The 16586-nt window shown below is 39.6% G+C and overlaps 1 protein-coding gene across 1 annotated transcript in view; it reads right to left on the minus strand.

The window, feature by feature from the left end:
* EIF3A (eukaryotic translation initiation factor 3 subunit A) overlaps positions 1 to 16586 on the minus strand; it is a 33737-nt gene continuing 17151 nt past the window's right edge. The window contains exons 10-22 of the mRNA XM_081157554.1: positions 16007 to 16123; positions 15562 to 15747; positions 14615 to 14962; positions 14119 to 14223; positions 13925 to 14038; positions 12543 to 12665; positions 11884 to 12037; positions 11121 to 11305; positions 7806 to 7894; positions 6215 to 7050; positions 3250 to 3445; positions 2275 to 2456; positions 1 to 1215 (exon numbers count right to left, since the gene is read on the minus strand). Of these exons, the coding sequence (XP_081013680.1) occupies positions 986 to 1215; positions 2275 to 2456; positions 3250 to 3445; positions 6215 to 7050; positions 7806 to 7894; positions 11121 to 11305; positions 11884 to 12037; positions 12543 to 12665; positions 13925 to 14038; positions 14119 to 14223; positions 14615 to 14962; positions 15562 to 15747; positions 16007 to 16123 (2865 nt within the window). The 3' untranslated portion in view covers positions 1 to 985. The remainder of the gene's footprint in view (positions 1216 to 2274; positions 2457 to 3249; positions 3446 to 6214; positions 7051 to 7805; positions 7895 to 11120; positions 11306 to 11883; positions 12038 to 12542; positions 12666 to 13924; positions 14039 to 14118; positions 14224 to 14614; positions 14963 to 15561; positions 15748 to 16006; positions 16124 to 16586) is intronic.

Genomic DNA, 16586 nt, shown 5'->3' on the forward strand with positions numbered 1-16586 from the left:
CAAATTCTGTAAGTATTTTATTTGTCATTAAAGAAAAAACACAGCAGCAAGTTCTGTGTTGGCTTCAATAAGATCAAATAGTTAATCTTGAACACAGCTACTACACTCCAGAATTGAAGTCAACACAGTCGTTACTACAAATTACTTGTTCAAAGAATCTATCCTGAAAAGAAATTAAGAAAAAGAATTTAAACAGTTCCTCCAAACCGCACATTTATAAATATTGTGATATTTAAAATGCTTGAAAGGCATGAATTCTCCATTAATGGAAAAGCAGTTTGCTATTGGCAACAGAAAGTAACTCGGCAAGTTTACCAGATGCTTTAAAATTTAAAAGCTGTAACTGTTTCGGATTCACACTTGAGCAGTACTGTTGTCATTACAATAATGACTGCAAATTGCTTTATACTCACCTTCTTTCAAGTAAAAGCTACAGAAAAATCCACTGTATCCAATGTTTGTAATGTTTACTGCACTTATAGTGAACCTAAAAACTTTATATTTAGATATCTCAAAACCTAGAGGTATGTCTGAACTGCTAATGGTGGAAATTGTTTCAGCTCCCTGCTTTAGTCTTGAAATACATTTTCTATAACAGAACCTTACTTCAGTCCAAATTAATATCAGATATTTCAAAATCAAAAGGAAAAAAGATCAGTTCCATACCAAGATAACGGGCGTTACTCAATACCTGAAGGGTTCACATTTTTAATTTATTTTTTAGTTTTTCTTTTTTTGTAAACAAGTGATTGATGAAATAATGTCAACACCTTAAATTCCAGAAAATGGCATGGTTTTCCAACCTTCTGTGGATAACGGTGCATGATCAATCTATTATATAGGATTAATACAAGTTCATGCTTTTTGTGTTATGGTGAGACAACATTAAAGAATCCAATTTAGATTGGTTGAAGCACAAGTATAATAATCCTTGAATGTGATCAAACCTATGTAAGACATGAGTTTGAATCCGTTATTTTGAGACTTAACGTCGTACTGTAGTCCATCCATCTTCATCAGTCTCATTTTTAGTACGACGAAGAGATTCCCTATCTTTCTCAGCTCTCCATGAGGCCTTCTCTTTTTCACCTTCTCTTTCTCGGTCTCGGTCTCTTTCTCGATCTTTTGAAAGAGCCGGAAGAGGAACACGACGAGGGGCATCCCGCTCTTCTGCCCGGTCATCTTTCCTATCATCAGCACGTCTCCAGGAACTTGCTAAAAAGTTTAAAGGAAAGACAGTAAGTTTGTACTATGTTCTACTGCCTGAAACTAAACTAAACTTCAGCAAAGGGATGCCTCAAATTACTCAGAAATCCTGTCCTGAAGGTAACAATACAGAATCACCATTAAAAACCAATAAAACGAAATACATTTTAATCATTTTCATACATTTTCTGACAAAATCTTTAAAATAGATTTAAGAGATATAATTCAAATTTGCAAACAAGAAGAAAGCATTGGCCCAGGAAGTGTCCTGATTGTTTTAACAAACACAAAAACTAAGACAAAGCGACAAAAACCTGGCTGAATGAAAATTTTAATATGAAAAAGACTATCTGGCTCTTGTTGAAGAAATTTTAACAACTAATTAGCCATAAAATATTTTCCATTATGGCTACAATAGAAATACCCTTATAATCAAGTTGTGCTAATGAAATAGTAAAAGCTAGTGAGACAATTACTTAAGTACAATCGTCATTTTAAATATTACACCTTGCTGATAGGCTATTCTGAACCAGAACTCGCCAGTGTGGTCAGCTACTTTTCCATCCAGATCAGTCAGCAAGGTGTTTAAAATTACTTAAATTAATGTAAGTGCAGACACAAGTTATCTTGTGACCAGTCAATAACATTCGAACACGGAAACACATGTATACTCATGACCAGTCAACAAGGTGTTAAAAGTACTTCTCTACTGAAGTTTCAACTGCTACAATTTCAGAGAATGTTTTATTTACATTTTGTACTATTCTACTATGACCTTATTTTTAAAGAACTGGTAAACTGTTTCTTCATGTAAACTTTTTCTCTCTATATACTCTTCTTACTATCCAATTTAATTAGTCTACTACTATACTTTGAATTTAGAGGTGAACTAACTTTACAGAGCAGCCACTGACCAAGTTTATGAGAATCATGCATGAATTCTAAATTGAGTAAATATCCACTATCTTCTTTTTGGTGTCCATATAAATTTGTAAGATAATTAAAGTCCTAACTCCCCCACCAGTTATGGTTCTCCAACGGTCCAGCAGCTGTGCAGACCATTCCTACCTTCTTCACGTTCTGATCTGAGAGGAGGTCCTCTGCGGTCTCTGTCATCTCGCCTTTCTCTTAGATCACGGCGATCATCTCTCTCACGCCGGCGGTCATCTCTATCCCTATCATCACGGCGACTCGAATCTCTCCAGCTTGAAGCTTCCTCAGCTGGTCCTCTTCTCCAGTCCCCTTCATCCCTATAGCCATTCAAAATGACATGTTAAGTTCTAGTGTTAGACTGACTACATGGGTAATTATAGTATATCAAGAACTATAGTGCACATATTATATCATATGGTCCTCAGTTTACAAATATAACAGGGACAGTTTACAGTCATCACTTGATCTCAATCTGCTGCCTCAGGTATGGCACAATAAGAACATCTGGATGTGTGCCATCCAACACAGTAGCTACTATCCACAAACTTAAATCAACTCCTCAAATTTAAATCAACTAAAATAAAATCAGACATTCCCTCAGTAGCACTGACTATATTCCAAATGGTCAACAGCCAATGTGTCTATAGGCTACTGTGACGGACATTACAGATCTTTGTAGAAAACTCTACTGAACAGTGATGGTCCAGATTTATCAGTACAAAGCCACTTTGGCAAAAAGCAGCAAGCAAGAATTACCACTAGTAAAAGTGTAGGGGCTTTCAATAACTTAAGGGTAATAAAGCTGACTGACCTAAACCCTAGGGAAAAAGCAATGGACTGGTCGAGATACCTGGGCTTGTACCACTACCAAGGAGTTATACAACCTGGAGCTGCACAGCTTATGCTCCATTTCACACGTTGTTAAGAAGGAACATTCAATGAAATGACCACTAAAGTTCTTTTTATAAAAAGGCTATGATGCCAATAGATAAATTTGGGCAGAGGGAGGAATGATGAGCACCATCTCTCAAAAGCGGTTAGGAATACACAGGAATACATAAGATAATCCTAACTTTAACTCCACAGATAGCTTTAACTAGAGTATCAAACCTAGGTCGTCTGAAGCGATCCTCTCGATCTCCGTCTCTCTCTCTGTCCCTTTCTCTCTCTGGGTCCTTGTCATTCTCTTCACGATCTTGACTCTCTCTCTCTTTTTCTCTGTCCCATTCACGTTCTTCTGATGGTCTTGATTCTCGAGGTGGACCCCAACTTTCTTCTCTGGCTTTTTCTTTCTCTCTCCACCCACCTATTTTATAAAGAAGCAAAAAAAAAAAAAAATCCACTCAAGAAACAGACCGGCAACTATGAATAGTGATCTTAATGTTGACATTAATCCATCACCATTCTAAATGCTAATTTAAGACACTCCGACCTCATCTACAAACACATACATGAAAACAAAACAAAACTATGGCCATTTATCTCATTTCACAAGACCCCAGCTCCTAATTATGACTACCTATCCTGTTTCTCTAACATACAGGAACATATGACATAAGAAACTTACGTAGCCCAAGTTGAGTATTTTATATGCAGATATTCTATGTATAAACAATGTTTTGATGGTAAACAACTCATTTAAGCAGAAAACTTAAAGGAGAAGGGTTAGAGCTAGATCTCTAAAACAGAGCCCCAATTATGAGTTCACTTGTATCTTGCAACATTTTCAAAACCTTTCTAACCAAAACCACTCTTTCTTGTCATATTCCTGCCCTCCACCATTTACCACTCATGTAATCATGACACAAAGATAAATCCTTGGATCCTGCCCAGTACCTCACACTTATCCAGGGAATGTCCAAATCTAGAAACATTTATTTATATATGCGCACAGACAGGCCAAAAGCAATAGAGATTTCAATGAAAATGTATAACAGTTGTAAGGCTAATAATTATTATTGTTAGCATTTATATTACCATGTGCCACAGCACTATTCCAAACCCTGATAATGTTAACTCATTCAATACTATCCATAGCTCTGAGCTAAGGAGATTTCGTACTTGCTGATTTGCCTGTATGCTAAAATTTATTTGTACCTCCAAAATTAATACCCAAGAACTTTTATAGTCACTTGCAGACATGCCGCAGCGCGGCAAAGCTGAGTCGCCTGACAAGTACATTCTCAGCAGAGGTTGAATAAGGCGACACTCTTCTCGCTGCGTCTCTCATATTTCAAGTAAGTGTCCTTTTGGAGGTCTAGTTAGTGCCATGGTTTTGCATTTTTGTGCTTTTGGTTGGTGATTTCACTGTTTCTGCATTGGGCTGAAGTGTTCTCTAGTGTTCCCAAGCACAAGAAGGCAATGGATGGGAGAAAATACATGTTAGATAAGCTTCATTCAGGAATAAATTAGTGTTTTGGCCATGAGTCTAATGTTAATGAATCAATACTATATATTAAATAAGGTATGTTTAAATAGAAATATAAAAAACAAGTTGTGTGTTGACTAGTTGACAAAACCAGTTGACCAGAAGGCTCACAGGCACCTAACCTTGTATTTTCCCTGGGAGTAAACTGTTCAATATTCACAAATTTAAAAAACACAACTATCACAAATTAATGAGAATTGACTATACTATTATCATAATTTTACATGAGGCACAGGAAAGTTAAGTGGCTTGCCCAAAGTCACACAGCCAGACAGTAGAATAAAGTGGGACTAGAAGAGAGAAGTACACAACAGAAACCACTAAGTGTAAAGGCAAGGAAGCTGCTTACTTAAACTTGCATTTAGAACAAATTACACTGGTCATTGCACAAATACTTGAACTGGAGGTGGGAGAGCCAGCAGAAACTAGTAATAGCAGGAGTTCAAAGAAAGAATGATGGTGGCCCAGACACAAGTACATGCAGGGGGAACAGAAGTGGGTGTGCTTAACAAACACTGACGAGACAGAACTGAACAAAATAAAAGATTTAGCCTGGCTGGGCATGGCTCAGTGGTTGAGCGTCGACCTAGGATCCAGGCGATCAGGGTTCGATTCCCAGTCAGGGCACATGCCCAGATTGCAGGTGCAATCCCCAGTCAGGGGCATGCAGGAGGCTGCCTATCAGTGACTCTCCCATCATTGATGTTTCTATCTCTCTCTCTCCCCCTCTCCTTTCCTCTCTCTGAAATCAATAAAGATATTTTTTAAAAATAAAAGATTTAACTTAAAGAATGAAAGAGCCAAGAACTTCCAGACTTGCAGCTTATACAATTAGATGGAAAGTGGTACCCCAAAGAGAAGCAGATGCTTGTATGTATGTGTGTAGGGTGTTTGTGTATGAAGTAAGTTTTGAGAGACTGTGTGTGAAGCATCAATGACACTTCCAGGTAGAGATGTGCTGTGTACAGTATGCAGTTGGAAACACCAGGTCTGAAGGTAAGGAAAGAAGTCAATCTGGAGAAGATGACATAAGTTATAGATTTGTATACAATTGCTCAAGAACAGTCAAGTATGAAAAGATAATCAGGCCTGAGACTGACAAATAAGGAAATGAGCTCTTGCCATAAGAATAATCCCATGGTTGACAAGAGTACAGACAAATGCTTAGTATGTTTATTTTGTTCTTCGTTTATTACAAGGAGGCTGGTCCAGAACAGAACCTGAAGAGCAAGGACACTGAAGGTATGGACATGGGATGAAAAGTCGTTCGGGAAGCAGTCAAAATGGCAAAAGGAAACAAAGTGGAAAAACGGTGAAGTCATCTGTTTTGGTGGGATGTAGAAGGTAAGTAAGCTTTGACATAAGTCACTCAGATACTCAAGAAAAAATAAAAGATCAGTTTATCTAGAAACTAATAGGAATATAAACCAATCTGTCACATATCCATTAATTTTTTTTTCAGCTGAAAAACAACTTACTAAAAAATCAAAAATGTGGTCATTTGCGATGGTCGCTATTTGGAACAACCTACTGTCGGCTACAGAACAGTGGAGACTAGACTGTGTAAACTTCTACTTTCTACTTGTAAATACATCAAATAGATTCTATTAAGAATCCAATCTGACTTTCTCAACCCCAGAATTTTACCTGGTTTGACAAATGGTCTCCAGAGACCAGGTCTTGAGTCCTCGCCCCTTCTGCTGGGCATCCGATCATCATCAGCCCGTCTTGAGACCCGGTCATCATCCATGTTTCTCCAAGGACCCCTGTCATCATCTGCACTGCGCCTGGGAATTCTATCATCATCGGCATTCCTCCAAGGTCCTCGATCTTCATCCAACCCGCGCCTGGGACCCCGGTCATCATCCAGGCCTCGCCTGGGACCCCGGTCATCATCAGCGTTACGCCAGGATGGCCGCTCATCATCGCCTCCTCGCCGCGGCCCCCGGTCCTCATCGACACGTCTTGGTCCTCTGTCCTCATCAGCTGTCCGCCAGCTTCCCCTGTCCTCATCCAGTCCTCGTCTGGGGGGTCTGTCATCATCCATATGACGCCAGCTTCCCCTGTCTTCATCGCCAATTCGTCTGGGAGGCCTGTCTTCATCGCCGATTCGTCTGGGGGGCCTGTCATCATCGCCGATTCGTCTGGGGGGCCTGTCATCGTCGCCGATTCGTCTGGGGGGCCTGTCGTCATCGCCGATTCGTCTGGGGGGCCTGTCGTCATCGCCGATTCGTCTGGGGGGCCTGTCGTCATCTGCATTACGCCAGGAATGCCGGTCATCATCTGCCCCACGGCGAGGGAACCTATCTTCATCAGGACCACGTCGAGGGCCTCTGTCATCATCCATGCCCCTCCTGGGAAGTCGATCATCATCTGGTCTAAGAGAAGACTCTCTCTCTTCATCTTCCCCTAACCGCCTTGGGCGGTCCTCATCTCTTCTAAGAGGCCTCTCCTCATCCCGCCCTTCTCCACGTCTCCACTCCCTACAGAGCAAACAAGCCAAACATATTTAAGAGTAAATTTTCTTAAAAAGCACATGATACTTTTGGGACTTAATTCACTTTTAAAAGTCAATTCAATGTAAATTCATTAATCCTACTAAAATAATGTTTTCCTAATTTAAAAAAACAAAATTCAAAATATTATATCAACAAATAATACACCAATAAGCAGACAACTGCCTTAAAAGGGTATCTGGCCCACCTGGAGTGGCTCAGTGGTTGAGTGTGGACTCATGAACCAGGAGGTCAGAGTCCGATTCCCAGTCAGGGCACATGCCCAGGTTATGGGCTCCATCCCCAGTAGGGGGCGTGCAAGAAACAATCAATGCCTCTATCTCATCTTTGATGTTTCTATCTCCCTCTCCCTCTCCCATCCTCTGAAATCAATAAAGACTTTTAAAAAAAAGGGGGGGGGGGAGCATATGCACTTTTCCAAGAACACTTTGGCAATTTCATATAACAGATGGTTTGATCTACCTAAGAAATGTAAAAGAAAGGGAAAGTGTTATGAACTGTTCATTCTTTCTCTAACTTTAGTACTATTTCTGAACTCATTTCTCAAGGTGGGGTTCAGAAGTAATTATAGCAGTGTTGAAGCAAACTAGAAAAACATTTCACACAATTCTTCACAGTTCTCCTCTCCCCACCCCTACAAAATAAACCAAATTAGAAAACCACCAATAAGATATTAACAGAAGCTATGATTAGTTGGTACCATTTTCCTTAACTCTACTTACTTCTCTGGCGGGCCTCTTCTCCACTCAGAATCTACTTCAGGTGCTTTTCTCCAGGTGCCTTCTGAATCTCTATCTCCCCAACGAGAGTCCTACATTGACCGAAGTTAATAAGATGCACTACATTGGCAGCAATTATTACAACTACTGGTATTATCATTCAAATGTTTTTGTACTTGTATTAAACAATCTTAAGTCTTAAACATAAGTTTTAAAACTGTTTCTTTTTTAACCTGAAATCAGACTGACAGTACAGTGAAATATATTCTCATGTATTGTGGATGAATTTATAAACTGATAAACCACTTGAAAGCAATCTGGCAGCATCCCCCTGGATTCATTAAAATGTCTACATATTTTCTTTGACCTAAAAATTCCCTCTTGAGATGATGTGAAAAAAGGTGAGCGTCCCAAAATGTACATCACAGTGCCTACTAACCAAAGGTGGAGCAAATGAAATGTCTAATAGGAGATGGTTAGATTAACATTTCCCTCTTCAAAACATTATGCTGTCAATAAAAATTATGGCAAGGGTGTGGGAGACACTCTACACCCTCACGGTGGAAATTGTAAACGTGGAGCAACCTCTATAAAAAAGCAACGCCAACAATTTTAATCACAAACACCTGACACAGTTTGACTGCTCCTACAAACATAACCTAAGGCCACAATCAGAAAAGAACGCTATAAAACAAGCGCTAGGGGTGAGGTGGAAGGACTAGAGGCTAAGAATAACTACAATCCCCTGTAGGTGAGTACGAAGATCTTAATTTAAAATTTAAAGTGTCTTGGCAACACAGTCCTTCAACAACTAGCAATAAGAACCAGTGAAGGCCCCAGCTGGTGTGGCTCTATGATTAGAGCAGCAACCCGAGCAGCGCAGCCCATGTGCCAAAGGGTCGCAGGTTGTATTCCCGGTCAAGAGCATGTACCAGGGTTGCAGGTTCAATCCCAGGCCCCAGCTGGGGCAAGTGCTGGAGGACACCCATCAATTGCTCTCCCCCAACCTCCCTCTCTCTCGTCCACTGTCTCTAAAAATTAATGGAGAAAATATCCTATGGTGAGGATTAACTAACAAAAGGAGCAGAGAAGGGCAAGAAGGCAAATGAGTAAGTCAGCTGCCATCACAGCTACTATCTCTCAAATAGGGGCTGTTCTGAGACTTTCCCAAGTGAATGCTGTGGGAGGAAATATGAACTCAACTGTCAATGTAGCTTATGGTCAGACCAAGTTCCTCCCGTACTTCATACTCACCCTGCTCATTAAATGCAAAGAATTCAAGTTATGAGGTTTTAGTACAAATGTTAGCACCTCAAAAGAGGTTTTTGGGGTGGCTATGAGAGCCATTAAACAAACAAATGAAAAATTCTAAAAAAATTAACATGATCGTCAAAACTTTTTAAGTTACTTGATAGATCAAACAGCAGAACTCTGTTGATAAACATATAAGCTAAACAGGAATCTCAGAAAACCAGTTACAAAAGGAAAAAGTTGAAAAGAGTGGAACATTTAAAGAGATAAAGAATAGAACTTTGAAAGGCCAGAGCAGAGACAAGGAGGAAAAAATTTCCCCAAGTTAAGGAAATTCAACCTTCTCCAAGCGAAGTAAATTAAATCCTCTGACTGAAGGGGCGCATGTGCCAAAAGGAATGACTCATAAAACCAACACTTAGGCACCTAATTATAGTCTTAAACTCCCCTTACCCCAAAAATAGAAAAAATTCTAAAGGCTTCCAAGAAATAAACCAGTGTCTCACCAGGACTATTATCAAGACTCCCACCCCAATGTGCACTAGAACAGTGAGCACAGGTCTAAGTCTCTACGGAGGAAGATTGTGAACCAGCTGAACCAATGAACCATTGTTCAACTGTGAGATAAAAACAAAACCTCTTTTGAGACATACACAAAGACATTCTGAAGAAAAATTAAGATAAAATACAAAACAAGAAAAAGTATCTGCAAAGGGAAAAAGGTGATACAGTGTAAACATTATTTAAAACTACATCATGTTTGCCAATATGGCTGTAAAACTTAAATGAGTCTTTAAACACAAAGAGAACACATTTTAATGCTCTAGGGGCAAAAATATGCAGCCCATTTATGCTCAGAATTTTGTTTTGTTCTGAAGAGGCAGAAAAGTTGTCAAATTTTACAGACTGTTCAATGTTCAAGTTTGCATGGATTTTGGAAAACAGTAATGGTCATCACTAAAGGAACAGAAAAAATGGCCCTGGCTCAGTGGTTAGTCAGCCTGTGCACAGAAGGATCCTGGGTTCGATTCCCCACCCCCAGTCAGGGCGCATGCAGGAGGCAACCAGCCGATGTCTTTCTCACATCGATGTTTCGTTCTCTCTCCCCTGCCCCCTCTTCCACCCTCTCTTTAAAAAAAAAAAAAGAAAAAAAATCAATGGAAAAAATATTCTCAGGTAAGGATTAACAACAACAATGGCGGTGAACATGAGAGGCCTGGAATGCTAAGGCATGTTTTAACTTTGGCTCTAAGTAATGAGTACCAACCAAAGAAAGGCCTGAGACCCGAGAGCAGGAGTAATGCTCAAATACAAAATATGAAAAATCAAGTGGGTCACAATGCAGAGGAGGATCTGACGCTGGGGGAGAGCAACAAGGAGCCCAGTAAGTCACAGAGGCAAAATAAAACTGAATTAAGGCAGGAAAGGAGAAACAGGCCAGAGAGAGATTCAAAACTCTGTGATTAAAGTGAGTAATACCACCAGTCTGGAGAGGGAATTGAAGAGACACAGGACAGAGGGGGAGGAAACAGGTGAGTTTTGTACATGAGTGTGTAAACATAACAAATAGAGCAATATCGGAACTGCTTGGCAATCTTGTGAAAAGGCAGGTTCTGATACGAAGGACTGTTGTTGGGCCTGGAACTCTGCATTTCTAACAAGCTCCCAAGTGATGCTGAATACTGATGGTCCCACCAGACCCAACTTCAAGTGCCAATGAGTTAAGGGAACTCATAGCATCCTTTTAATTCACAGCAACGCCTTCCAAGGAACACGGGACAGTCCCTCTTTCTACAGCACTAATTGACTGTTATCTTTTTACCAACTACTTAGTCTCATGAGATTCATGCTTACCAACAAGTACAATAAGCCAAAGCCTATAGAAATCTCAGTTTCACTAATCTAAGTTTAATTTTCTCCCCTTAAGAACCTTGTCTTTGGGAATGTAACCGGTTTAAAACACCAAGCCCAGACATTGACACAATCACTGACACATGTGTATCATGCAAGTAGAGTACAGCTGATAAACACAAGTCGTCCCAGGGAAAATAGTGTCTATATACTTACCTTTCTAGAAAGCGGGTCATCACCAAGCCTTCTCTCTTCCTCTCTACGACGCTCCCTCTCTTCAATTTCCAACTCCCTTTGGCGTTTTTTCCTTTCTACTTCTTCTAACTTCTTGACCCGCTCCTGATATTCTCGAAGCTCTTCCTCACGTTTTGCCCGTTCAGCACGTTCTCTTTCTTCACGCTCTATATAACGTATTAGGTTAGGAAGTGTGCCTCCTACCCACACCTTTCCCTTAGTGCTAGGTCTACTTTGTTATTAAATATGCATAATATAGAAGTAAAGCCTTTTCAATAATTTAAAAGTAGCTTACAATCAGCTGAAGGGCAGAAGATATTTGAGAAAACAAGTATTATGCCACTCATCATTAATAGTTTTGTTAAGACTTAAGAAGATACCAGCAATCCCTCCCCAACTCCTGAGCATCTGCAATACCAGATAAAGGAGCACTTGACAGACTTCATCTGGCAGGTAATCCTAAATAAATGTTAATACCACATAGAATATAATGATAAAAAATTTAAAGGCAGTATTAATTTTTAAAAGAACACCAGAAATGCAAAATTCAGCTGGTAAGACATAACATCTTCACATGCAACAAACTGCAGACAACTAAGCTAAGACCTCAGAATGTGAGAGCTAGTTATTTGCAGTTAATGAACCAATGATCCCTACTCCCCAATTCACTTACTTTCCAAATGAGAGCGCTACACCCTGACCTAGATCAGCCTTGTGAGCCCGCCTCCAGTCTTGGTCCAGTTACCTTTCAGCATCTGCTCTTCTGCCCTCCGCTGCTCCTCCTCCTCCTTCTCTCTATAGTAGGTTACTCTGCGCTCTTCTTTACGCTGCCTTTTCCGTTCTTCCAAGCGATTATGCCTTTCTTCTGCTAATCGTTCTTCAAACTGTTTAAGTTTTTCCTGTAATTGGTTACCCCAAGTTTTTAAAAACTGAGATATTTTTTTCTGAAGAGCTACAAACTAGCAGTGAATTTTACAAAAGCATTGCAGGTTTCTTGGAACCATAAAAAGCAACCTTCAAGCATAAAAACCAGAATTTCCAAATGACTGAAGTTTTTCTCACGTCAGATTTCTGAAAACTTAATTTGTTACAAATAGTAAGGTGGGTCTGCCTTAATATTAAATTGGAATGTTATGAGCAGGACACTCGATGTTCTTCTTTCTTAAATAGTAAACAAAAGCTTGTATCAACAGGAAATTTTATGCAGCCCACCTGTGCCTTCAGAAAAATAGTGGTTGACTACTTAGCCTAGAAAATATTTTCAAGAAATTTTCTATTAAAATATTATTTGAATGATAACATTACATGTTAGCTCAATACAGGATGTGCTACTGTGTTAAAGAAGAACCCTTAAGGCAAAGCTAAAACTTATGAATAAACATTTCCCTGAAACCGTAAGATCACCTCATAAACAGACTGTCGTGCTGCCTTGAGTCGCATTACAAATGAATCTCTGTCTTCAAGCATTCGTGACATTCGATTCTTGTGTTCAAGAGCCTTTTCACGTTCTACCTGCATAGTAGTAATCTACAAATACAGAACACAAAGTTACATTTCCAAAGCATTCATTATCTAATTACTAATTTACCCCAAGTCCTGACATATTCCAATACAAGCAGCTCTTGTGCCCCATCCACCTTGCCACAAAAAATGGAAGGTTAACCATATCATTCATGCCAATAGGTCCCTAGGAAGGCAATCAGGGAGATGGGTAAAGGAGTCTCGGGGCATCTTTAAGAAAGTTTTTATTTAGGCCCACAGTACCACAAATTTTTATAAAAGAAAAATTATAATGTATATGGTAAAATAAACACCAAAAAATGGTAATAAGCACCATGGTTGAATTATTAAAGGCATTTTTTCCTTAAAAACAACTGGAACTGAGTTCAGGCAGGATGAACTACTAATTTAAGAAGGCTTTTCCTTTTGTGCCCCAAGTGAAAAGAAGGTTTCAGAGTAGCAGCTGCAGCAAATCATCTCAAATATTTTATTTGGCCAGCAGCACTTTTCCTAACTTTATGTATTAAGAGAATTATCACAAAAATTTTGACTTCTTAAAAAAAACAAAGAACTGGCAACACTAGCTGCAGAATGACAACAATCCGATGGAATCAAGGCGCTGCATTTCCACACTGCAGTCTCCAAAAATGTATGCCATCGCCTGCCTGTGGTTACTCTACTCTTTTTAACCAGAACAAAGTCACTTCTTTTATTATAAATTTGGTCACTACAAGCAAACCTCACTTTTGTATCATTAGGTAAACAAAGACTAACAATAGATGGAGCTGTTTAGTCGTAAGACAGCATATTGTATAATTCCATTTACACAAAATACCCAGAACAGGCAAATCTAAAAGCAAAAAAGATTAGTGGTTGCCTACAGCCAGGTGGTGGAAAGGACACAGGACTAACTGATAACGGGTACCAGGTTTCTTTTGGGGTATGTTCTAAAATTAGATGGTCCCACATTTCCGTAAATACACTAAAAACCATCAACCGCACACTTTAGACAGGTGAAATGCATGGCATGTGAAGTCTATCTCCATAAAGCTGTTTGTAAAAACTAAACTTTTCGGCTGTCCTTTGTATCTTACAAATTTCATTTATTAATCTCACTATAAAAATTTGTACCTGTCCACCAATCTGTTAGTATGTGGCCACTAAAGCACCACTTCTGGCAAAAAGACTATAAGATAAACCTATTTTGAAGGCCCGGCCCCATTCCTTGCCAAGGACTCAACTGCCACTTACAGGCCACCTCCACTCAGGTCAAACGGAAACCTTACCCTTTCCTCTTCTTGCTGTTCCCACAGGTCCATGTCTTTAATCCTCTGCTCTTCGTAAGCGCTCTTTATTAAAGGGATTTCTTCCAAACGTTTAGCTCTTTCAAAATAGTCAATCTGAATAGCATGAAAACAAACGTGGTTTTAAACAATCTCTCAACCTGCCACTGAGAGATCTCACCAGCCCTCCCACACACCTTCTTTTCTTGGTTCTTTAGGCGCTCCTGCAGCTCCTTCTTCTCTTTCTCCAGCTGTTCAACCTGCTTGGCCATGATGAAGTCTGGGTCCAACTCCTCAAGGTCCTGAAAGGAATGCGAATGCACAATCGTTACCAAGAAGTAAGAAATGCAGAAGAGCACTGCTTCTAGAGTCAAATCCTAAGTTACTTTCTATACAGTGGGTCAACTTAGGCGACATAAAAATGTTTTACAATAGCTTTCTTTCCACCTGACTCTGAGGACAAAGACAGCATGTTTCTTTCTTCCGACATGCACGCACCCAACTCCCTTCTAATGTGAAAAACTGCAGAACCATTACAAGCAAATGCTTACTTCACAGGTTTTAGTTAATAAATCCTATGTATCAAAGTGAGTGAAACCACCAAATAACCCAAAATAAACCAGTAAGTGATAAAGGACTGCACTTCTAAGAGATCTGGAGAAAACTAAGTTTAGCGAGTACTGTGCTACGTACTTCAATATCAATATCTTTGAATGCTTTGGCACCCAGTTCTGTTTTCTTGATCTGTTCTAGCCGCTCCCGAACAGTTTTCTTTTTTATTTGTTCATGTTCCTGTAAGATACGCTCCTTCTCTCTCTCCTTTGCCTCCTGTCGCAGCCTCTCTTCTTCAGCTTTCCGTACTTTCTGGAGTTCTGCTTCCCTCTGCTCCAGTTCTTCTTTCTCACGCTGAATATTCAGACTCTCGAGCCGCTCTTTCCTCTCCTCAATTGTCTGGCGGCGTGCCAGGATGCGCTGGTGCTCTTTCCGGGAGTTTTTAAGGTATGCAGTGACGGCCAACTGATGCTGCTCTTCTTTCTCTTGCTTCAGAAATGAACATATTTTAAAAAATTAAGTGACATGCCATGGTATCAGGCATTAACAATCCCTAAATAATCCTGATGCATCACCCCTAGGTGTTTGCAGTTAATAACAGAAGATATTATTCAAGCTACTAGTTTTCAGTTCCAAATGCTGCATCACTCCCCCCCCACAGCAATGACATAGCTGAAAAACCTGTATTTGTTAGGTCAGCTTTTCCCTGCACCAAATCTACTCTGAAATGTTCAAGCCCAGGCGGAACACTAACAGAGTACACAAACAAGAAAAAAAACTCGGGCATAAAATGAAAAGCCAATCAGAGTCCTCCTTTATGGGGGGGAATCATCATCGTGTGATCTGTTGTATGCCCAATACGTATATTATGTGTAGTATATTTATTTTACCCCATGGAAGGCAGCAGCTCAGTGATCTGTACATCTGATAAAGGCATTTGATAAAAATACCAAAACTAATGAATACAAGTGAATAGACAATACATAATAAATCCCTTCTCTTAGACACCATCTCAAACCTTTTTATGAAAGACAAAGCGTAAGGGCCCCTCAAAAGTTCTGTAGTCCATTTCTCCCAAAGATGCATACCAGTACATGAGCTGGTTTAATGACTTCAAGTGCTTTTGCAAGTACTGAGGACATGGCTGTCAGCTGGTTTCTTATCTGTTCCGAAGGCATGCTCTGCAAATAAGGACCAAGTGGAGCATCTTCTCGAGTAGCATAGTTCAAATCAGATCCAAAACTAAGGGTCCGAGAAGTGTGGTCAATGCGAACCTTTGAAAATGAAATATTATCATCAATAGTTAAATCTATATGCATATATGAAGTCATTCTTCAAATGAATGGCTTCTGATAAAAAATTTAAACTGAACTTCAGAAAAATTAACAAAAGAATGTTGAATACAAAACCTACAAGATTTGCTCAGTAAAGCTTTAAATCAGTGCCAATGTACCAAAAGCTAAGAAACAAAAGCTATGTATTTTTAGTCCTCAAAGGCCTTGCCTCCCACCTGTGTACTCTTACAGCACATACCTGCAGGTCGCAGTGCCTGGCTGCATCTACTATGGCACGTTCCAGTTGGAAAGCATCAACAAAAGGAACCAAAGAAGTCAAACGACAAAACTCAATGCTCTGATAAATTTGTGCCACCTGCATAAAAAACATAAGGTTACTAATAACAGCTATCATTTATTCAGCATTTTTTATGTGCAGTCTCATACAACCAGGGAAAGTAGAAATTATGCCCATATTACACAGAAAAGTTGAAGCTCAGAGTAGCTATGTTAACAGTCCATTGCTGGAGTTGGCATTCCAAAACAAGGCTCTCGACCCCAAATCCTATGATTTAAAACCACCACCTCATACCATTTCTGAAAAGCATCATCGTTCCACAGTTTTATCATAAAACAAAAAAACTCTAACTGGTTATACATTTCCAGATTAAGACCTGCTACCTAATTCATCTGAACACTTTTTATAAAATTGTCTGAAGGAGACTGGCAGCATTACTACTTAGTTATACTGCTAATTAACCTTCAACTATTTGTATAGCACATAAGAAATAACACTGCTCACATTCACGAGAAAGCAGGTCAATGAAATGTGCACAATA

Source organism: Miniopterus schreibersii (genome assembly GCF_964146895.1).
Source record: "Miniopterus schreibersii genome assembly, chromosome: 14".
In the NCBI taxonomy this organism is placed as follows: domain Eukaryota; kingdom Metazoa; phylum Chordata; class Mammalia; order Chiroptera; family Miniopteridae; genus Miniopterus; species Miniopterus schreibersii.